Here is a 24278-nt window from a genome sequence, read left to right on the forward strand (position 1 = left end):
AGAAGAGTGGGTGGAGGTAAGAACAAAGGAAAGAGAGAAAGCTATTTGTAGAAGAGAAGGAAAAATAAGCTTATGTGGCTACATCAACCTATGAACTGCTTAGACTTCGTATATCTGAAATAGTTGATTTAATAATTAGGCCACAGTAATTAAGTATTATTATATGACTGAAAACCTAGGAGGCATACAACATCTGGGGGGAAAAAAAGCATATGTCATAAAGCTACATATATATTGGGAGGGATTGCTTATTCACTTAGAAACTTGATTCTCCCTACAAATCTTCTTTCAGTTTTCATTAAATTAGTAACTGTAGCTTTTTGGAGCATCACAATTTTTTGGTGGACTCCTACACAAGGATAGGAGTGAGACTGTCTTTTCTCTAATTAATGTAGCAATTGTGAGTTTATGCCACGAGCCTTGAATAAAACCTCAAGAAGGTAGAGAATGTTTTCTTCCCCTAATTTATTAGAAACTGACAGAATACTATGCAATATACTGAAAATGGATAAACCACATCAAAAATCAGTGTTGAAAGTATTGACAAAGGACTGGGAGCAGGACAACAAAATCTGGCTGAGATTTAATGCTCGGTGTACTAGTAATAGCTTTTCTGTCCTACAAAAGGCTTCAGCAAACTACACCATGGGCCAAACACGGCCATGCCTGTTTTCGTAAAGTTTTATAGGCATGCAACCACAATCATTCATTTTAAATATTGTCTATGGCTGTTCTCATACTACAACAGCAAACCACCCATAGGCCTACAAAACTAAAATTTGCATTCTATAAAGAATGTATATATACATTTTATAAGAAATTTTATATAGGGCCTTATAAAGAAAGTATCTGCCAGCCTCTGCTCTTAGAAAAACAAGAGCAAGAAGAGTTAAGACTGCATTACTTCAGGCAGGAAGAGTGAGTCTGACCAGGGAGCATCAATGCAGTTAATAAAAGTAGACATGTTCTGAAAATACTGCTAAGAGGTAAGTGGGAGGAAAAAACAGTAAGCCAAGTAGCCTGATGGAAAGTTAATTCAGAACAATTTTAAAAAAACAACTGTAAGTTACCAAATGCCTAACATAACCACATAAAAGACACTAAAGTGTCTGTATAAAATGATAAAACTCTAGTAATGGATATAATCATTTAACCCAGCAACAACTGGTTTCTAACAATCCTGGTTCTTCTAGCAATATTGAGGCATCAGTTCAGCAGCCAAAATTCTAATTTGAGCTCTTGAAATTTAATCTGGGAATGATTTCAATTCATTATTTCAAAGATTATATGCAAATCTATAAAATAAAGTCCAGTGTCAGAAATGGGTTACTACTTTTGGAGTTGTTGGCCAGTGAGGCCCCAAAGACCTCCAGATATCCAGGCTTTTGCTGTTGTTCTTAAGTTACCCTCCAGAGCTTATGGTATTGACTCTAGAGTTAAAGACAACAGAACATGGAGTCATAGAAGGTGGATAGATCAAGCTGATAAACCAAGCTGATATTGACCTAGAAGCTTCATAATGTATTATGCTCCCTACTGGAGAAAAAAAAAAAAAAAAAGTAATCACTAATCCTACCCCACTGTGAATCCTGTGAGCTTTAACAACAACTAGCTGGCAAGATATTCCCACTGGTACAATTAGGGAATGAATCCATGAGAATAGCCAACCATTTTCTAATTCCATTTAAGGGCCATCCCACAAGATGGAACCCATACCTACCCATGAATCTATGGTTAGATAGGTTGTAGGCTGTAGGGAACAACCCACTCCTATTAACTCTGCTCAAGGGACACAATACTAAATCTACTCCTAATGACTTACCCTCGTATCCATAGATTAGTGCATCTTTTTAAACCTCGGCAGAGAAATTTCTTTTTCCAGAAACTAGGGATTAACACAGAGCCCCACAACTGGCCAAGGCACAGAGCATAAGACTTGCATATTATTCAGCCCTAAATAGACATCTGAAGCACACCCCTTCCTCCCAAGCCTTAGGGAGCAGAAAGATTCTAAGAGCCAGAATAAGTTGATGTATTTCCCAGCCAGAACAGGAACTCATATCAGTAACAGAATGCACAAGCCTCCCAGAAATTGAAGCCAGACAAAAGTCAGCATAGACAGGGGTTGGCCTCAACCCGTGATGAGAAGGTAGTTTCTAACTGATACCAACTGGGAGAAGAAGAAGAATTAGGTTTTTTTTACTGATCTGGCCCTTGGTAGGTGGAACACGCTCTAGTGGATGGCCACACACCAAATTGTATACAACCACTGGTATTGGGCTAGATGGGCAAGAAGAAGAAGAAAGAAAGAAGAAAGAAGAAAGAAGAAGGAAGAAGGAAGAAGAAGGAGGAAGAAGGAAGAAGAAAAAAGAAGAAAGAAAGAAGGAGAAAGAAAAGAAGAAGAAGAAGAAGAAGAAGAAGAAGAAGAAGAAGAAGAAGAAGAAGAAGAAGAAGATTGGGTAGGTATGGAATTAAGGGTATATCTGGGAGGAGCTGCAGAAGGGAGGCAAATATGTATTTAAAAAATCAATAGAATCTATAATAACTGTATACTATTTCAGACAGTTTTCTAAATAATATTACAACTGTATAACACTAGCAAAGTCACATTTTAATCAAAGAAGAAATTACTATGAATTTAGTTAGACAATAAGTAACTTTAAGATATGAAATAAAAATTTCTGTGCTGTAGGTGTTTATTTTAACATCTTTGAACAAAAGCATGCTGTGTTTAAAACATAACAATTGGACTATTCTTGTAATTTGGAATATTTTACCAAGTAGATGAAAAAGCATGCAAACTTCTAGCAGATTTTCACCAATGTGGAAAGCAATATATCCAAAGGCTATAAAAACTTTAAAACTATGATAAATATCACTGGATAAAACTGAGGTGCTTAATTCTATTGTTCAAGCTTTTTTTTATTATCTACATAAAATAGCTCTGGAAAAGTATGACATCAAACTTGATAAACAAGTCTAAACAAGAAAATAAAAGCTTTCTAGGAAACCTAAAGGGAACACAAAACTGAAGCAGAAGACAAGATGTCCTTATAATAACAAATCTGCTTTAATTTAAAATACTTCTTCATTTTAAAAAATGCCTAAGTGGGAGTGCCCTATAATCTTAGCACTCAGAAGCATGAACAGAAGGATCACTGAGGCTACCAAGGACTACCTAATGAGACTCAGTTTCAAGGGGAAAGAGGATCTTATATGTATCCAATGTATATGTGTACAACCCATACAAATAACTCTTCAATTTTAACAAAACAAATATTATCAAAAGCTAATCTCACTGACATCTTAACAATTCACTGTTTTTGAAACTCTATAAGGAATCTTTTATAAATTTCCAATTCTCACTGGCTGCAACAGCACACATTTATAATCACAGAACTGAGAAGGGTGAGACAGAAGGATTGTGAATTTGAGACTAGCCCAGGCTGTGCAGTGAATTCACATCAGTTGGAATACATAACAAGATCCTGTAGCCCAAAACAACAAAAGTTCCAATTCTCTTAAGTGTTTATAACAACAAACTAAAGACCTACGGAAATGTGATTTAATAAAAATACCAAACAAAAAATCAAAACAAAACAAAGACCCTAAAAAACCCCACAAAAACAAAACCTCTCCACTAAGCAAGGCAGCATCTGGCACATTTACCTAATCAATAAAAGAAAGCTTCAAGGCAGGAAGAGGCTTCACGTCCAGGTTTGATGACTTTATTATTTAAGGTTGTCCTGTACATTTCCCCAAATTAGCTCATAGACACAGTGACTGCAAACTATTAATTATGTTTGGTTTTGTATTAATCTGTATGTTTTCTTATAGGGAGAAGCAATCTCCCAATCATTATGCATTCCAATGTTTTATACAATTTTGCTTTCTACTTAACTAAAGAGGCTTTTGTCTTCTCCAAAAAGGATCATCATGTATAGTGTTATGCAAAGGAACCCAAACAATCTTACTATAGAAGGCAAATCTCTAAAAAATAAACTGAAAGTGTCTACAAAAGAAACATCCTGACTATAAAGTTCAGTTATCCAGAACTAGACAACTGAGCTGAACTTAGGTTCCCTCATTTTCACCTACGACCTACGCAGTCCTCTCAGGCCAACTGCATGCCCCTCTGCACCTCCTCCCATCACCCAGTCTCAGTCATGATTAATCCACACAACCCCACGCTGCAGTTATATATCTATGTCTGCCTAGCAGCTGTAAAAATGCTCAGTGTTCACCGAACACTCCTTCAAAGCATAATTCCTCAAAATCAGAAATTAGGACAAAACAGATATATAACAAAATGTAAATTTTTACTTAAGGTCTGTTTAAGTTAAAATAAAATACATCCTACAAGTGTTTTTCAAAAAAATTTTTTTCATTACATTACTTATTTCCCAGCTAAAAGTACATTTTATGAGGAAGTAAAATTTTATGCATCAAATAAATTAAATGGCTTACATATTATCAGAAAGCATCATGAATGCACGGTAAAAGTTTACTGAATTCTCTCTCCACAAAAGTTGCTCAAGAAATTAATTACACCTGCTCTTGGGATTCCTTAAAATTCCTTAAAATTATTGTGAATGCCAAAGAATTTGTGAATTATACATTTAGAAACTTATCACATGAATTAAAACTTTGAGTAATCTTCAATCGTAGTTAACTTACCTTAAACCTATTAAGTAAATACATATTTTTAATCAAGATAACTACTATGGCATTATGCAAGAAATTTTAGTGAGAAGAGTTATATTTTATATTTTTGCAACTCTATTATCTACCTTCATAACCTAAAGCATGTTTCTCAAACTATTTCCATATTCAAGGTTACATTGTTATGTTGTGTGCAATCTCTAGAACTCTCCAAAGTTTAGAACTTAGAAATACATATCTTATATTCTTATAAAACTAATTTGAAGCACAGAGTCCTAGAAACAATTTTAAGGAATCCCCAAAATACGCTTTGTAATCAAATAATTAATCTAAAGTCAGTAAGTCTGGAAGAAATACTAGGGAGCTAAAACTGAAGCCAAAGAAAATGAGCTACCTTAAGAAAATATCATATTCCTGTATGAAATATGCCACATAACAGCACTTCAAGGTATTTTGCATTTTATTTTATCTGTCAAAACTCACTACAAAAATGTTAATATGCTTTCCAGTATGCTGTAACTAGTTTTAATGACAAAACTCATAGTCATTTACTATTCAAAGTTTAAATCAGTGGTCTGGTCATGACGTTTCCCTCATGCTTTACAATTGCTATAGGGCACAGCAGACATGGGAAGTCTTCTGAACACAGTTAGCAACGTACCTCTTCTGCTGCCGCCTCTGAAAGAAGGCCTTCCTTCTGGGCGCAGGTAACATGAAAATAGGCTCTGCACATCCCTGCATCACAGCTAATGCAAACTCCAGTTCTAGCAAAGCGAGGGTCTTCACAAAAGCTACACTCCTATGAAAGTAACAGGAAAACTCTCACAGTAAAAGTATTTCTGAAGCAAAAACTATTCTCTCATGATGCATCCACTAAATATTACCAATGCAAATAACTGTAGACAAGCAAGGTCTTCTGATGAGAAAGGATTCTTTACATAGTTCTAATTAACCTTAATTAAACTGATATACTAGTAATAAGAATAAATAATATTATAAGGAGTAATTGGGTGCTAAGCATTTAGTCTTCTAAGTACTTTACATATATTAATATATAAAATCAATTTACTATGTTGAAGAAATATAGTAATTTTTCTTGTTACATTCAAAAAAGCTGAAGTGGTAATGAGCTGATGCTTTTTATATTCTTTTTCTTAATTTTAATAAAATTTATTCCAAAATTAAAGTAAAATTTATTTGATCCAACCAAGTGTAACAAGGCATTCTTTGGGTCCTAAGAATAGAAACAGTATTAACTAATACCCATTTTTACAAACTTAGGTTATCTGAAATTAGTCCATATGGAAGTATCAATAAATTAGTCTTCTAGGAAACAATTTATCAACAAATGATTCAAGAATGGTGGCCCATATCTGATCCTTGAACTAAGGAGGAAGAGGCTGACCTGAGCTACAGTGAGACATTATCTCAAAAACACAAAAGCAAAACAAAATAGCTTAATAATATAACAACAAATGACTTAGTGCTAAGAGTTCTTCATACAGTGTGCTTGCTAGTAAACACCTCTGTGGTCAATCATAATTATCAAAAGGCTACGTAAGGAAACAAATGAAATTTTCAATTTTAGTTAATCATAAAGTTTCTCTTACCTTGGCACCATATTTAGAATAGTTCATTTCCGTTAGTGTTACTGGTCGTAACTTATCAATATCTCCAAAGGCTACTCCAGGAACATATAGGGCACAAACAATGTGGACCCATCTGTAAGAGAAAAGACACAATTCTGCTATCAAATGCTTTCCTGAATTTCTCACATAGAAAATGAACATAAAATATGTTCCATCTTAAAATACTACTGAAAGCATTCAATGACCATATTTTTTTAAAAAAATCTCCATCTCAGACTCTTAATTGAAAAATACAGAACAGCTATAGAATGATAGCAGATAATTCATCACAGAAAGCATGACTGCAGTGAGCATTACTTTTCCAGAAGTAAGCCTAGTCAAAATGTAGATTCAGCAACCATAATTGCTTTTCACTTAAAATTCACTGCACTTTGGTCTTATCTGTTATTCTCAAATATTTGCATAAGACTGCTATTCAAGAGTAACAAAACAGCACTTTCATATTCAAGGAAAGATATTCACATTCATTACTGTGAGCACTTTTAGAATTAAGGATTCTAATTTAAGAACTACGAAGTTATTCTGCAGTAATTAGGTTAATTGTTCTTTATTGCTACCTTTCCCCCCAAGCTGTTGAATATCCCTACGGATATATTTTAAGGGATATATTTTAAAACAGTTTTGGTAGAAAGTTTAACTTTCTTCTCAGGATAAAGATGGTGGCTGGGAAAAGGTACAAAGCAAAGTTATAATAATGTAAGGATGTCATGCTTTCATTTATCTCATCTGCTCCCTATATAACCTCTGAATTAAAATTTACAAACGCCACCTACAATTACATTGCATAAATTCTGCACAATGCTGTTAACACTTTTAAAAAATGTTCAGCTTCAGCACAATGTAAAGGAAAAAATGAGCTGGTTCTATCTCTTTAAACTATTGATTGATTACATATCTATTTGCTTGCAGCCAAACAAAATGTTGAATAGCTGTCTGATATTTAAACAGCAGATATGCATCGCTTGTGCAAGAAAAAGGATAAAAATGAGATGACAAGTCTCTATGAACTTTTTGTATATATTGACAATGTTGCTTTATTGCTGCTTAAAAGGTTCTGGTTTTGTGATGTACTGAGTTTTAAAAAGACTAAGAATCATTCTATAGAGGTATTGAGAAAAAGTTATAAATCTTTAAAATTTTTATCATTTTGTTTTGTGAAAAAGAATCCATGGTTCTGAGATTTTCTAGATGGAACATTTTAATCCAACCTCCCAAATGCATTGTGCTGAGTTCAATATAAAGATAGCAGCATCTCAACAAGCCGCCGCTTTCTCAATTTACTCTGTGTGGTTTCTTCATGCTCTACTGAGGTAACAAATGTGGCCATTCTCTATAGGAGTTTATCGTTGATAAACCCAACAGCCGGCTGCATGCTTTGTACTGACCTTATTAACATGTATAGGAACAAGTCACACAAGTAGTGAAGATTTCTGTGTGGCTGGCACACAATTGTATCATTTTGCCCAGCCATAAATATGAGGACACCAACATGAGTTCTTATTAAAATATGTATCGAAGTCTCACTAAGACAATTTTGGTCCTTTGAGCACTTTTTTGTTCATATATTTTAGAACTTATGTAATTAAGTTGAGAAATCAAAACAACAAGAAAATCTTCCTCGTTACTTTACCATCCATTTTGCTTGGAGCTATGATGACAGATGTTGATTGGGAAAAGGAGCAGAAAACAAGTAACACAAAACCACCAAAAGACAAAGGCAGACTGTCATTATAGAATGGAAACTACCAATGCATTCGACTATATTCATATATTATTTATAGGCAGGCAACAACTAAGTAGTAATATACTTCTTGAATAAACTTTTACCTAACAATAGAAATTATACTAATGGAATAATTTTGAAGTACTTTTTCTGTGTAGTACCTTTTCCTCATATTAAAAAAAATATTTTAAAAATATATCTACAGCATGATACTTCTACTCCTTCATCCTAGAACACTCAGTGTCTCCTAGGTACAGAGCATCACATAGATAATCTGGAATTTAGATGTTTGTGAAGTGCTTACAGCAGTGTGTACGTAGATCACTGTCTTCATGCAAGGAACATTTGCTACAAGAAAAATAAAAAGGTCTGAATGTCTCCTATGAGTGGCAAATTGTATGTCTCATTATGCAAATCACACTTTCAGAGGACTGATGTTTTCAAATATAGCAGGTCTAGTAGAAGAAAGCAGTGAGGTTTAAGAAATTCAGTGCTCTCTTACTTCTACTGTATCATAATGCTTACTGAAGAGAAAAAAAAGACCAATGAGCCAGAGCCATACTGCACTCCAAATACACAGGAGGACAGCCTACAAAGGCTGCAAAGAAGGAAGATGGAGGCTGCTCTTCCTTCCACAATGGCCACTGAGTCTCTCTTTAGGGTATGTGCCTTGCTTTGCTTTGTTAAATATCTGTTTAAACTGGAATGAGGAAAAAAAAGGGGGGGGGATAGAAATATTTTATATTTTACAAAATTGGGTCTACATGATTCCTTAGAGCAAAATCTATTTAAGAAATGAAATAAAAATTTAATTTTTATCTCAAGAATTCCACAGCTATTTTCTCACATTAAATCATTTTCCACGTAGAAATTATGGCTCACATCAGTAGAGGAGAAAGTCTAGTTAAATTCATGTGATAAATCAATTTCAAAGCTTTTTTAGCCTGTCCATATACTACTCTTGCTTTTCCCCTGCATCCCACATGAAGATAAGAATACTAAAGGACTTGTCCAACTTTAATGACTTTTTCTCTTTCTTGATCTTAAATTAAACTGGCATTACATGCTGTAAAATACATAAATGCCCCAAGTATCTACTCTGGCCTCCCCGGGAATGTGGACATGAAAAACACAAGTGTTTAAACAGTCTATTCCAGAACTGCACTTCTCTGCTATGGAGTACTTAACCTATATATGTGATATGCACAGTAGCTAATGTGAGTATTTCCTAGTAAACCTCAATGCTAAAGTGCTTTCTTTTGTCTTCTTTTGGAAAACATTACATCTTACTTTGCAGAGTCTGACAGCACAAAAGGACAGTTTGTCAAAACAACTTTTAAATTAACAGGAAAACCAAGTAAGACAGATTCTCTTCCTCAAAAGGAAGCTGAGTTGCTTGGGGTTTTTGTTTATTTGTTTGTTTGGTTTTTTTGTTCTTTTTTCAAAATGGTCTTAGTTCACCATGACTGACTACTCCAAGTTCAATATTCAAGATCAGAAATTACCAAATGGCATGTATACAGCAGTGGCTGCTCAGAAGAAAGCACTTGTAGCAGCAGCATTGATAGTAAGACGACATTTATTGCCCACCAACTACGGCAGGACTATCTTACATGAATTGTGTCATTTAAGCTTCTCAAAGGTACTATGAAACTAAGGCATAATAACAAGGCTAAGGAACTCACCTAAAGTCATAGTATAAAAACAAGACAAACAAACAAAATGAATCTAAACAAGGGCAAAATACTTTGAAAGCACACATCTATTAATACTAAATCCACAGTTTTAGGCCATAGTTTAAAATGCCACGTATACAATACGAATAAGTTCTAGCCTGTATAGCAAAACACTTGCTATTATTTTACTTCATTTCTTTTCTTAGGTGATGAAGGATCTGGATCCTCAGCACACAGGGTTCCCTAAGATCCCATGGCAGATTCTATGCTATTTTAGCAATCTACTGAGGCTCTATTTCTCAAGGGTCTGACTACTAATTGAGACAAAGTGGAAAAAATATTTTTCCTAATTTTACTAATGTAAAATGTATTATATCTAAGTCTAGATTTTATTTGTGGACCATGCCCTAAGTTTTCAGTGTTAAAAATGATGAAAAATTATATTGTTTGGTAGTTCTTGCTGCTATTACTAAAATATTAAGCATTCTTAATGAAACCATTCTAGGTGACAGACAGATGGCTCAGCAGTTAAGCACATATTGCTCTTGCAGAGACCCATGTTTGGATTCTAACCCCACAGCAGGCAGCTCACAAGCACCTATAACTCCAGCTCCAAGGGATCTGAAATCCTCTTCTGGACTTTGCAGGCACCTGCATTCATGTGCACATACCTACACAGACACAGACATACCCACTTAAATTCAAATAATAAAAAAGTGAAATTTAAAAATTCAAATTCCTTATTTGTCAAAATAAAAACCTTAAAAACACGAGTGTCGCTTTTCTTATTGGCAGCACTGAGGTAGGTAATCTTCAAAATGCACAAGACCAGGAATAACTTATACACTACAGTCAACTACCCCTAGTCTCGTAGGGAAAACCAACATAAATGATGTCAACATTTTTATGAGGATAACTTCAAATACAGCAGTGACCGTGAGTGTGATTACAGTGAAAAGACCACAGGTCTTTGTGCTAAGTATCAGTGATTTGTCTCTCAGCTTCACAGTCATGCTTTAACATGTACTCTGCAATGAGGGACAGATTTCCCTCCACATTTGTCATTTAGTGAATGGATTTTGTTATCACTATAGCTGGGCACTGGAACTCAAAAGAATAGAGGACAGCAGAGGGTGAGTTTCTCAACAGGACAGACAGGGTACATCTGTTACAGTAGAGCCACATGCTTAACCCCTGCTCCCTCACAACCCTGGCCCAACCTTCAGATGACTTTCCACTGTCTTCTCAATAAACACAGCATATGTACCAGGCTTCAAAAGAGAGCTGCAGTCCCCCCTGCAAACTGGTGGCCAGCCATCTACTTTCAAGATCTGAAGACTGACAGATAAAGCAGAAAACTAGGCTACAACTAGTTCTTGTGACAAAGCCCAAACCCCAATGTCGGGAAAGAGGTCATTCCTTTAATTTTGGCATTCCTTAATCTACGTCATGCCTAGGATTTCCTTCAGAAGTTAATTTATAACTTCCATGTACTTTTAGGGCATAATTTTAATAATTCTTAATATTAACTTTCTCCATTTTTAATCACTGTATGCTATACTCCTGAAGTGGACAGATCTGGATTCAAATTTCTATTTACCAGACTGTGGTCTTGAGCTAACATATGATATAAATAATGTGAGCCCTGGGCACTATCCTTATAATGTGAGGAACTACCACTGCTTCTTCATAGGATCCTGAAGTAATAACGATGAGGAGTAAAAAAAAAAACAATTCCAAGTACTGGAGAGATGATCTTTTCTAGTCCCTCATCGATCTATCGCCTACTGGCCAATGCAGTCCTTTGTACCAAGAAGATGGGAAGAAAAGCATGTGACTCAAAAGTCATAATGGAAGAAAAGGGAGCTCCAAAGCAGGCATGTTATGAAGCAGGCATATGAACACAACATAATAGGGACATCAACCTTCCAGCATCCGTCTCCTTGAAAATTCCATCCTGATTAGGACACAGTTCACAGCTAGGAGAAACACCACATTTACAGGCATCACAAAACCAAGGCTCGGTGGAATTTTCAGAAGCCGAACTCATAATAGAGTCACTCTCCCCATCAACTCCATAACAACCTAAAAAGAAAAGAATAGTTATGATTTAATAGGGTTTCTTTTTTAAACTCATTTTTGTAAAATCAAAAAAGAAACAGAAAAATGCTGAAAAAAGCAATGGCTGATAAGACTGACATAAAAACAGGAGTAAAGTAGTTCTGCAAACATACTTTTCTCCTTATAGCTACGACTTGCATAATCTATTTCAAATAAAAATTGTTAGCCCGATGCTATTCAAAAGTATTATAATAGCACATTTCAATATACTCAAAGTCTTAGAAGAGAGTGCCAAAGAAATCATTTTAAAGAGATTAAATTAGCACACAAGCAAAGGGATCAAAACGTATTCATTTCTTTAGTATTAAATTTCAGTTAGCAATCACCAGCTTCATTGCTTATGTGTAAGTATGATTTTGTAATACAAAATCATAAACTTAAAGGACGTATAATTTTCTTGTTGGTGCAGTTACTGTTACCTATAAAAGAGCAATAACTAAAATCTATTCAAAGAAACATAAAAGAAAACAATAAAAATAAATCTATTTTCTCAATAAGCAATCTAATACTACAGAGAGGGAAATCTTTTACAAAATAATGTTCTTTTAAAGCAAATTATTTCAAGCCAGATGAAATCTGTATTCAAAGTAGACAATTAACATGGTAAGAAAGGCCCCAAGAGGCTATAAAGTTTACTAACTTCATTCAGTAAAATCAGGACAATCACAGCAGTTCACATGTTTAACACAGTTTCAATTCTGTTCTAAAAATACACGCTATGCATAGCAAACATCTGTAGAGTTCTAAAACACCTACAAATAACCACGGCAATGGATTCTGAGCTTCATTTCCAGACTCTTCCTCTGTAACCCAGAACACTGGTACTCTTCCAGTTACAGAACAGAGGAAGAGCTTTCTTCAGCCTGTCCCTGAAAACTGACATACACTGTGTCTTCACAGAGTTTTAAATTTGCCATCTGACCTGCCATGTCCCCGTATTTTCTGTCATACTCATTGTATTTACTGAGCTCTAAACCAAAATTCTGGGATATTATACTATCTTTAATTCAATCCAATTAATGACCAGATATATTTTAAAATATATGTTTCTTTCACTCAAAACATGAGCAGAAAAAAACTATTCTTTCAGCTGGGTGGTGGTGGCGGCGGCGGCGGCGGCACATCTTTAATCCCAGCACTGGGAGGCAGAGGCAGGCGGATCTCTGTGAGTTCAAGGCCAGCCTGGTCTACAAAGCAGTTCCAGGAAAGGTGCAAAGCTACAGAGAGAAACCTTGTTTTGTAAAACAAAAAAAAAAAAGACTAAAAAAAAAAAAAAACCTATTCTTTCACCCGGGAAAACGTTACATTTGAAAAATTTATAAGCAAAAACTCATGTCATGTAGTCATGTATGTTAACTATTTTTTCAAGTGTTTTTTGTTTTTTTTTTTTTCCTCTTGGAGCTGAGGCTCGAACTCTGGGCCTTCTGCCACTGAGCTAAATTCCGAACCCCATTATCAAGTGTTAAAAACATGTTTAATAACAAACCATATTTAAGGAAAATATTATATAAAAATGTTTGCCTTGAATTTTACAAAGATATAGATGATCCAAATTAATAGAATTCAGATATTTTTTTTTCCAAGACAGGGTTTCTCTGTATAGCTTTGGTGCCTTTCCTGGAACTCATTCTGTAGCCCAGGCTGGCCTCGAACTCACAGAGATCCTCCTGGCTCTGCCTCCTAAGTGCTGGGATTAAAGGCGTGCGCCACCACCGCCCAGCTAAAATTCAGATTTCTAAAAAGAGACCCAATATGCACACTCTTCTACCTTCTAGCTATGTAGCTTTGCACAAACAGAATCTTTGAGAGTTGGCCATTTTGTTGATAATGTGTATTATTTACCAACATTTAGCATAACTCTTGATATTTAAAAGAAAACAAAAACATAAAAGTTGCCACAATAATCTGTATTTAAAAACCTGCATTTTACAACAAAACCCACATTCCTCCAAAATATTTTAAATGAATAGCATTGTTCACATAACATGGATTACATGAGGACTTGTGTTTCAATGCCCATCTTGTAAAAAGCTGGGTCTTTCAGCACATGTCTATGATTCCAGCACTGAGAAGGAGGCGGACACAGGAAGATCTCTTGAGCTCACTGGCCAGCCAATCTAGCTCAATCAGTGAACTCCTGACCGAGAAACCTGTCTCTGGAAAATCAGGTGGATAGTGATTAAGAAAGACCCCCAGCATTGATCCTGGCCTCTATGCAAATATACTGTCCTTTCCATATATACCCAAACCACAAAAGGAGTAACATACTACTATTATTCTGCTAAATGAACATACAATAAAAGGGCTCCATATGTCATGTCACTATACTCACAGATCACCTCATCAGACAAGCTTCTTTTCACAATAGACAGTAATTAACACAGAGAGCCACAACTGCTCAATGTGCAGATAATAAGAGAATTTGGAATGCTTAGTGCTAAATGAATGTCTATCACAACACACACACACACACACACACACACACACACACACACCTTAAGGCTCGGAGATGTATGGGGAAGAGAGAAGTAGATTGTGAGAGTCAACGGTGGTGCATGACTTCAAGGAAATAGTATTTTCCAGACACAACAGAGCAGATACACATATAACTCAGAGACTGTGACAGCATGCGTAAGACTTGCACAAGCTCCAGCAAGAAAAATCCCAGCATGAAGCAGGAGAAATGGGACCAAGTCCCATGCCCACTCAAGAAGCTTATTTGCAATGAATAGCTGCTGGGAGAGAGCAATCAGTTTTCTCCAATGGAGTGACACTGGGTATATTAATCACACTCCATGGCAGGTTCGAAGTTCAGTAGTCAGCAAACAAACTTGACTCCATTGTGTTATTTTTTTAAGAAAAGGACTAACGTGAAGTTGGATAAGCAGGGAGATTGGAGAGAATCCAAGGAGTTGGGAAAGGGAAAGAGTATAATCAGGTTATATTATACAAAATTCTCAAAGAAGAAAAAAATCATTATTTTAAAAAATTAAAATAAAAATGAAAAACACAAATAGTTGTAATACCTTGTTCAGAGCAACAAAATGTTACAAGTTTAAAAAAATGAAGTCTTTAATACAGCAAATCATTAGCTCATGCTGCTGAAAAAAATTTTTTTAAACTTGAAATAAAATTTTTAAAACTGTGAGAAAATTTGACACAAATTTAAAATCCAATCAACTAGAAATCCCAAACCGGAGGAGAAGGGAGGAAAGCAAAGGAAAATCAAACATTTAAGAATTTTTTCCAGAATATTAAGAAAAAGGAGGGGAACATTACGTTTCCAACACCATGTGTTGTAATGTGATAGCTATTCTTGGGTTGTCAACTTGACTACATCTGGAATTAACTAAAACCCAAGTGGCTGGTACATCTGTGAAGGATTTTTATTGATTGAATCATTTAAGGTGGGAAGACCCATCCTAAATTCAGATCTTTAGAGGTAGGAAGATCCACCTTTAATCTGGGCCACACCTTCTGTTGGCAGCCTATATAAAAAACATGGAAGAAGAAAGCACTTGCTCTTTGCCTGACTGCCCTTGCTCTAACTGGCAAATTCATTATTTCCCTGGTACTAGAGCCTACATCTTTGGAATACAGAATATACTGAAGATTAGCTAAGACATTCAGCCTGTGGACTGAACAACTACTACATTTTGGACTTTTGGTCCGGAGACAGCCATTGCTGCACTAGTAGGACCTCAATCTATAAGCCTCTCTAATAACTCCTGTTATATATGTTCATTCTGTGGTGGTCTGAGTGAGAATGCCCCCCAGTCTCCTATATTTGCATGCTTAGTTTTTAGTTGATGAACTGTTTGGAGGGATACGGAGGTATGGCCTTATTGGAGGAAATGTGTTGCTGGGGGTGGGCTTTGAGTTTGCAAAAGCCCAGGCCAGGCCCATGACTCTCTTCCTACCACCTGTGGATTACATGTAGTTCTCAGCAACTTCTCCAGTACCATGTCTACCTGCATGCCACCATGAAGTAAGTTTTCTTCCACTAACATGTGGATCCCAGAGATTAAACTCAGGATGTCTGGGTTTATGGAAGGCACCTATACCAACTGTGCTGCCTTGCTGGCCCTGTACAAGACATTAAAACAAAACAGTGAACTACTGAGGAAATAAGAACACAGAACTACAAGTCCTTGAAACAAAGGGAAACAGATATGGAACACAGCAAGTGATTATCTTCAGTTCTTAGAAAAGAAACCAACCCATGCCAAACACTGAATTAATAGAAACAAATAAAAAACAAAACAAAAATAAATCAGGTCCAAAAGAAGGATAGAAAGAAAGGATAGATGAAATGGCAAGTTGAGTTTCAGAGGATTATATAAATTTACAGTGTACACTCACAAGGAGAGGGAGGCAAATTACATCTGACAACGTAGAAATCCATAGCGGTATTAGGGACTATTTTGAAAAAATATATACTATAATATATAAATATAATGAATAATATATAAAAATAATAAAATAAACATAACAAATAAAATTCAGAAGAAACTGGCAGATTTCTGGAAACATCTAAATGCCAAAATTGAACCAAAATATAAAAGTACTGAACAGCCCAACAAAGAATGAAATTAAGTCAATAATACCAAGTCTCATAATGCTGGGGAGATAGTCCAGCCAATCAAGTGCACACCCAGCAAGGATGGGGACCTGAGTACAGGTGCCTCCAGCACCAGGAATAGCAGATCCCTTCTGCAATCCCCATAGTGGAAAGGAACAGACAGGAGGATCGCTGGGGCTTGCTGGCCATCCAGTCTATCTGAATTGATGAGCTCCAGGTTCAGTGAGAAAGAGACCCTGGATTTAAAATAATTGGAAAGGACTAGAGAAAGATATTCAGGGTAGATCTCTGGCCTCCACACACACACAAAGTATGTATGTGCAACTGCCATAAACACATGTGTATATACACACACAAACTCAAGCACACACAGTAACAACAGTCTTCCAAAAAAGAAAAGACTAGGACTAGATGGTATCACTGATTAATTTTACCATACTTTGAAATAACACGATGTTTCTCAAATTATTCCATAAAATTGAAAGAAAGGGAGAGAACTCTTCCACATGTTATATTTTTTTAATATTTTATTTGTAAAATTTGCTTTATTATAATGAACTCACAAATAAAAATACAATCCATTTTATGAGAACACAATTAACTTGAAACTAAAACTTGACTGGATCATAGTACAAAAAAGAGAGAGGGGGAGGGAGGGAGGGAGGGAGGGAGGGAGGGAGGGAGGGAGGGAAGGAGGGAGGGAGGGAAGGAGGAAGGAAGGAGGAAAGAAAAAATATAGCCACTTCAATAACCACTTTCCTAGACCCAAACTCTATACATCTCAATAGAATTCTGTGTAGTTAAAAAAATCATTTGAAAGCCATGGAAATTCCCTTGTAGTTCCACACTTCCACTATCAATTAAATTGCTATGCACTTTTACCTGCATTCTGTCCTTCCTCATCATCTAATACTACCTTTTCTTATTCTTCTTTCAAATGTCATACTATACAGACCTACATTTGTTTACATATATATATATATGATATATATTATAGGCTATGATCAACATATGAGTGAGAATATATAGGTTTTTTTCTCCCTGGAATGGGGTGATTTGTTCACTATTATACATTCTAAGTCCATTCATTTTCCTGCAAATTTTGTAACTTCATTTGTCTTTAGAGCTGAATAATATTCCATTAATATATAAATATTTATATATTAATAATATTCCATTCTCTGATGGACATCTATTCCATTTTATGAGAACACGATTAACTTGAAACTAAAACCTGACAGGATTATAGCACAAAAAAGAAAGAAAGAGAGAGAAAGAGAAAAGAAAGAAGAGAAGAGAAGAGAAGAGAAGAGAAAAAGAAAAGAAAAGAAAAGAAAAGAAAAGAAAAGAAAAGAAAAGAAAAGAAAAGAAAAGAAAAGGTGGGGGGAGAAAACTGCAACCCAATATACCTAAACACTATTCTCAACAAAGTATTAGAAAATCAAACTGAAGAGCATATAAAAACTCATACACCATAATCAAGCTGGTTTCATCCCATGTATGATTCATTATATACTAATAAATATCAATCAACTTGAGAAAATGAAAAATATCACAAAATCATTCCAACAGGTGTAGAAAAAAAACTTGATGAACATGCTTTCATGACAAAAGCTCTGAACAAACCAGCTATACAAGGATCAAACTCAGTATGATAAAGGCTATGTATAACCAACCCACAGCCAGCACCACAATGAATGGGGAAAAAACTGAAAACTATTTCCTCTATGATCAAGAATAAACGAAAGTGTCTAATCTCACTGCTTTTATTCAACAAAGTGCTACAATATGTAGGAAGAATAATTATGCATGAAAAAGAAAGAAAAGTTATACAAACAGAAAAACAGAAAATTTTCCCTGTTTTATGTAATATATAAAACATCTCTCTATAAAAGTATCTACAGATATCAACAATGACTATTAGAATGAACAAATTCAGCCGGGCGGTGGTGGCGCACGCCTTTAATCCCAGCACTCGGGAGGCAGAGCCAGGCGAATCTCTGTGAGTTCGAGGCCAGCCTGGGCTACCAAGTGAGCTCCAGGAAAGGCGCAAAGCTATGCAGAGAAACCCTGTCTCAAAAAAACAAACAAACAAAAAAAAAAGAATGAACAAATTCCATTAAAAAAAGAAAGAGGATACAGAATGAAAATACAAAGATCAATAGCTTTTCTACATACCAGTAATGAATTCTGTGCAGTAGAAATCACGGCATGTCATACCCAAAGGGAACTACAGAATCAGTACAATCCTCATCAAATTCTAATGACATTCTTCACAGACTTACAAAAAACAATTCTGAGATTCATATGGAAATATAAAAGTCCCCAAATAGCCATGGGAACCTTAAGTATAAAGATTATAGCTGGGGCATCACAATATCTGATTTCAAAATATATATGAGGGTCATAATTATGGAAACGACATGATACTGACCTAAAAGCAGATACAAAAATCCAGAAGGAAGATATGAGAATCCTTCTATACAACTACACCCAACTTACACAGAGAAACTCTGTCTCGAAAAACAAAAACAAAACTACACCCAACTAGTTCTCCACATATTTGAATAGCATACAATAGAAGAAAAAGAACATCCTTTAATAAATGCTGCTGGGAGACAGGATACAAATATGCATGCAGAAAATAAGACTCCTACTTCTCAGTTCAAAACAACAACAAAAGCCTAAATGCAAAACCCAGGACTGAAAACTAGGAGAGGAAAATATAATGAAAACACTTTAAGATAGTGATACAATGATTTTTCTGGATCAGAGTATGCGAGAATGAGAATGGCCTCCATAGCCTCATTCATTTGAATGCTTGATCCACAGTTAGTGAAACTGTTTGGGAAGGATTAGGAGACCTGACCTTGTTAAAAGAGGCGTAGCCTTGCTGAAGGAGGTGCATCACAGAGAGTAGACTCTGAGGTTCAAAGTCAAAGCCATTCCCAGTTATTGCACACTTTCTACTTCTCCACCAATCCCCCAACCCTGCCTTGTGCCTTTGGGTCAGATAAAAGTTCTCACGGCTCCAGAGCCACGCCTGCTCACTGCTATGCTTTCTTCCACGACAGTCACGAACTCTAGTACCCTCTGCAACTGTAAGCTTCAAGTTAAATGCTTTCATTTATAATTTGCCTCGATCATGGTGTCTCTACACAGCAACAGAAAAATAACTAAGACTGAGTCCAATAACTCTAAAAGCAAAAACTAACAAAGGGATTACATCAAAATAAAATGTTCCTGACACAAATGAAACTATTGAAACAGAGTACAGAAACTTTCAACAGAAAGGGAGAAAATACTTGCCAAGTTTTTATCTGACAGAGGTCTAATATCTATAATATAAAAAAGAATTCAGCAACCAAAATCCAAGTAATCCAACTAAAAAATATAGGAAAATGACATACATAGAAACTTCTCAAGAGAAGAAATACAAATAGCCAATATATGAAAGGAATGTCTTGTCTCATGAACCATGGCAAAATGCAAATCAAACCTACAATAAGATGTCATCTTATCGCAGTTAAAATAGCAATTATAAAAATGTAAAATAAAGCCAGGTGGTGGTGGTGGCACACACCTTTAATCCTAGATTCAGGAGGCAGAGGCAGGCAGATCTCTGTAAGTTCGAGGCCAGCCTAGTCTACAAAGTGAATTCCAGACAGCCAGGGCAACTCAGAGAAACTCTGTCTCAAAAATTAAATAACAAAAAACCAAACAAACACAAAAAGTAAAACAAATATTGCGGGGATGTGGAAAAGATAAAACAACTCTACACTGTTAATATGGAGAGTCCTTAAAAACTAAAAGTAGACCTATCATATAACCCAGCTACCCACCTTCTACCTATACATCCAAAGACTATGAAGTCAGCATCAAAAGTTATTTACATGCCAAGTTTACTATAGCACTAGTCACAATACCTAATATATAGTCTGCATAGGTACCTGTCAATAAATGAACAGAAAAAGAAACCTTTATAATTAATCTATGAAGAAAAATCAGTTACAAAAGTTTTTAAATGTGATGGAAATGAAAGATACTATATTCAATGAAATAAGCCAAATACAAAAGGACCATATTCTCTTAACCATATGCGGAAACTTAAAAGAAGTTGGACTGAAGGTAGAAGAGGAATTTACAGGAATTGAGAAGGGTAGGGTACCAAGGGCAGAAAGCAGAAGAAATGGGCATAATCAATGAGTATTTCTGCATACCTGAAAACACCATAGTGAATACTCTCAATTTGTACAAGTCATAAGTGTTAATAATAAGTAAATACAATGAAAAAAATTACATATCATTCTATTAGGATGTTCAAACATAGTACCAATTAAATAATTATACAACACGAAGATTTATTCAAGAGAAGAGAACTACAGTTCTCCTTTTTTAAATCAAATAGTAGCTAGCTCTCAAAAACATTTAAAAGTACCAGTTGAGGCGCATTAAATGCTTTCTTGTCTCCCTCGTCCTTCTGTGAAAACAGGACTGTGACTAGGAAGCATGCATGCACTCGGAGAACATAGGTCATACTGATAACAACTACACAGGATCTCAAATCAACTTGGACTATCTATATTAATGAACTGAGATGGGAAGACACACCCTAAAGGTACCCTCAAAGTGGTCAGTAGCACTCCATGGGCTGGGGTCCTGGACTGAATAAAAAGGAGAAAATAGGTTGGTTACATGCATTCCTCATTCTCTGCCTCCTGACTGCTGATAAACATAGGCAGCTGTCTCATGCTCCTAGAGCAATTGACTTCCTCACTATGAGTGTACCCTGCACTGGGAACCAAAATAAGCCCTTTCTTCCTGAAGTTGCTGTTGTCAAGTATTTTGTCCCAAAGTAACTAATAGAACTAGTAATCATCAGTAAATGCTCAAAAGTATTTGAGAACTGCACTATCATCAGTGTTAAGTTACACGAGAAACTCTGAGGCCTTAGACACACAACTTTCGAGCTCACATGGCATTACCACTTATCTTGATCATCTAATATGTCTGCCTTGACTCAGACTGACATTTTAGTTATTTCTAAATTTTAAGCTACCTTAGAAAGGTACATTTGTCTTTAATGAGGCTATTCATCTAAAACATAGATCACATTATAAACCTTTAATTAACCTTAATTAACCTTTAATTAACAAGGATGACTAGACTGCTACTCACATCACCAGTGAGGCTACCTGGAAAACGGGACCCCAAAAAAAGACACGGAGAAATGGACAAGATCTACATGAATAGCCTGGTCATGAGTGGGAACAATGAAGGGCGACAGTCGAGGGAAAGAGTGGGAGATCCTAGCTGGATCAAGAAAAGAGAGGGAGAACAAGGAATAGGAGACCATGGTAAATGAAGACCACATGAGAAGGTGAGAAGGGGAGGAAGCAGAGAGCTAGGGAGGCCCACGGAGATCCACAAAGATACCCCCTCAAAAGACTGCTGGCAATGGTCGTGAGACGGCAGGAACTGACCTACTCTGGTGATGGGATGGCCAGACACCCAAATAGTGGTGCCATAAACCCCATCCAAGGACTGAGGAATCTGAAGGCAGACATCCACGGCTGGGCCCCTGGTGGAGCACTGGGAGTCTAATTAGTGAGTAAGAAGAGGATTTATATGAGCGAGAATTGTTGAAGCCAAGGTTGGATAAAGCACCGGGACAAATAACCAAATGAATGGAAGCACAGGATCTATGAACCAAAGGCTGAGGGGCCCCCAACTGGATCAGGCCACCTGAACGGGTGAGACAGTCAGTTGGCTTGATCTGTTTGGGAGGCAGCTGTGCATTGGTGCCAGGTCCTGGACTCGTTGCATGAGTTGGCTGTTTGAATCCTGGGACTTATGCAGGGACACTTGGCTCGGTCTGGGAGGGGGGAATGGACCTGCCTGGACTGAGTCTACCAGGTCAACCCCGGTCCTCGGGGGAGACCTTGATCTGGAGGAGGTGGGAATGGGGGGTGGGCTGGGGGGAGGGGTGGGCGAGAGGGGGAGAACAGGGGATTCTGTGGCTATTATGTTGAACTGAATGGTGTTGTAAAATAATAATAATAATAATAATAATAATAATAATAATAATAATAAAACCAAAAAAAAAAAAAAAAAAAAAAAAAAATGTCAGCAGGACTAACAAGGTACCCTTACAGACATCTGTATTCATCTGAACAATGACTCTATTAAGAAAGAATGTACCCTAAAAAAAATAGTCCCTGGTTTTAAAACAACAGGAAGAAGTCTGGTTATATAGCTCACCGACAGAGCATCTGTCTAGCATGAAAAGGAACTTCAGTTCAACATACAACACAGCAAATATGTAAAAGATTACAAATAGATCCATATCTGTCACCATGCACAAAACTCAAGTCCAAGTGGAGCAAAGACTTCAACATAAATCCAGTTACACTGAACTTGATAGAAGAGAAAGTAGGGAGTACTCTTGAACGCATTGGCACAACACAGCATAAATTGAATGTAGAAACATATACCTGTAATCCCAGCACTCAGGAGAGGAGGCGAGAGGATTAGAGTTTCAGGATATCCTCAGATATACAGCAAGTTATAGGTCAGTCTGGGATAAATGACATTCTGTCTGTCACATTAATAAATAAACAAGTAAACATATGCATGTGTGCATGCACTCGCTCGCGCGCGCACGCACACACACACACACACACACACACACACACACACACACACACACCCTAGGGTGTTGGTAAGTGTCCCTGGTAAGGACTACCTGAAAGACTGAGGAAGGAGGATGGCAAATTAGAGACCAGTAACATAGGAGCCTGTGACAGTTTGAATGAGAACGGTCCCATAGGCTCATATGTTTAAATACTTGGTCCCCAGTTGGTGGAACTATTTGGGAAGGATTAGGAGGTGTGGCCTTGTTATAGGAGTTGTGTCATTGGGGGTGGACTTTGAGGAGGTGCACACTCTCTTGCTCTCTCTCTGCCTTATACTGGTGTAGTGGATAAAATGTGAGCTCTCAGTTATTGCTCCAGCTCCATGCCCATGTCTTCCACCATGCTCACTACTATGATGGTCAAGGAATCACTCTCTGAAACTATAATCCTCCCCATTTAAATGCTTTTGTCTCTAACTTGCGTTAGTCCTGGTGTCTTATAAAAGCAACAGAAAAGTAACCAAGACATAGACCTGTCTTAAAATAAGAAAATAAAAGTAAAGAAATAGGGACCAGAGCATTACTGAGTGGAAGAATGCTTACAAAGTCTATGTGAGGTCCTGGTTTCAATTCTCAGTACCAAAAAATAACAAGAGCAAAAAAACAGGATAGAGAAAAATGTTTGTTCTGAATTTGAAATGGTAGTATTCGTTGGTGGGCTCAGGTCTGAAGCTATCGTAAAAGAATTGTAGCCAAACACCAGGTAACACCTTTAATCCCAAAGCTTGAAAGGTGGGAAGTCAGAGAATCAGGAGTTCAAGGCTAGTCTGAACTACAAGGAGTTCAAAATCTCTAAGGACACACATCACAATCAAATGAAACATACACACACATATTATTTTCTTTCTCCCTAATTCCAAGTCCTCTCCACACCCATGATCACCTTTGCTATCTATTTCACTAAGAAAATAAGAAATACTAAAAAACTTCCAAATGTCCCAATCACCCCATCTAACAACTTACATCTGTACCCATTCACCCTTTCTCCTATAATTATGATAGTTACTCTCATCTGCTCCATCTCTATAAGATGTCAGAACTAACTCCTTCTAATCTCATATGCAAACTCCTTGCTCCCCTTTCTTTCCTACATCATCAATTATCCAGACCTAACATAGCTAAGTATCAGAGCAAAGTCTCTAGCTCCAGTTCTAGAATGACCAGCTGCCTT

The 24278-nt window shown here is 36.5% G+C and overlaps 1 protein-coding gene across 8 annotated transcripts in view; it reads right to left on the bottom strand.

Moving 5' to 3' along the window:
* Positions 1-24278, bottom strand: part of Phf14 (PHD finger protein 14) — a 146091-nt gene that overhangs the window by 102510 nt on the left and 19303 nt on the right. For all 8 annotated transcript variants that reach the window (XR_013049681.1, XR_013049680.1, XR_006070166.2 and 5 more), the window contains 3 exons: positions 11636-11795; positions 6273-6384; positions 5324-5461 (listed from right to left, as the gene is read on the bottom strand). Coding sequence is in view for 5 of the 8 variants with exons in the window: in XM_076566200.1 (XP_076422315.1) it covers positions 5324-5461; positions 6273-6384; positions 11636-11795 (410 nt within the window). In the remaining 3 variants the exon portion in view is untranslated. The remainder of the gene's footprint in view (positions 1-5323; positions 5462-6272; positions 6385-11635; positions 11796-24278) is intronic.

This window comes from Peromyscus maniculatus, chromosome 3, assembly GCF_049852395.1.
Source record: "Peromyscus maniculatus bairdii isolate BWxNUB_F1_BW_parent chromosome 3, HU_Pman_BW_mat_3.1, whole genome shotgun sequence".
Taxonomy (NCBI): domain Eukaryota; kingdom Metazoa; phylum Chordata; class Mammalia; order Rodentia; family Cricetidae; genus Peromyscus; species Peromyscus maniculatus.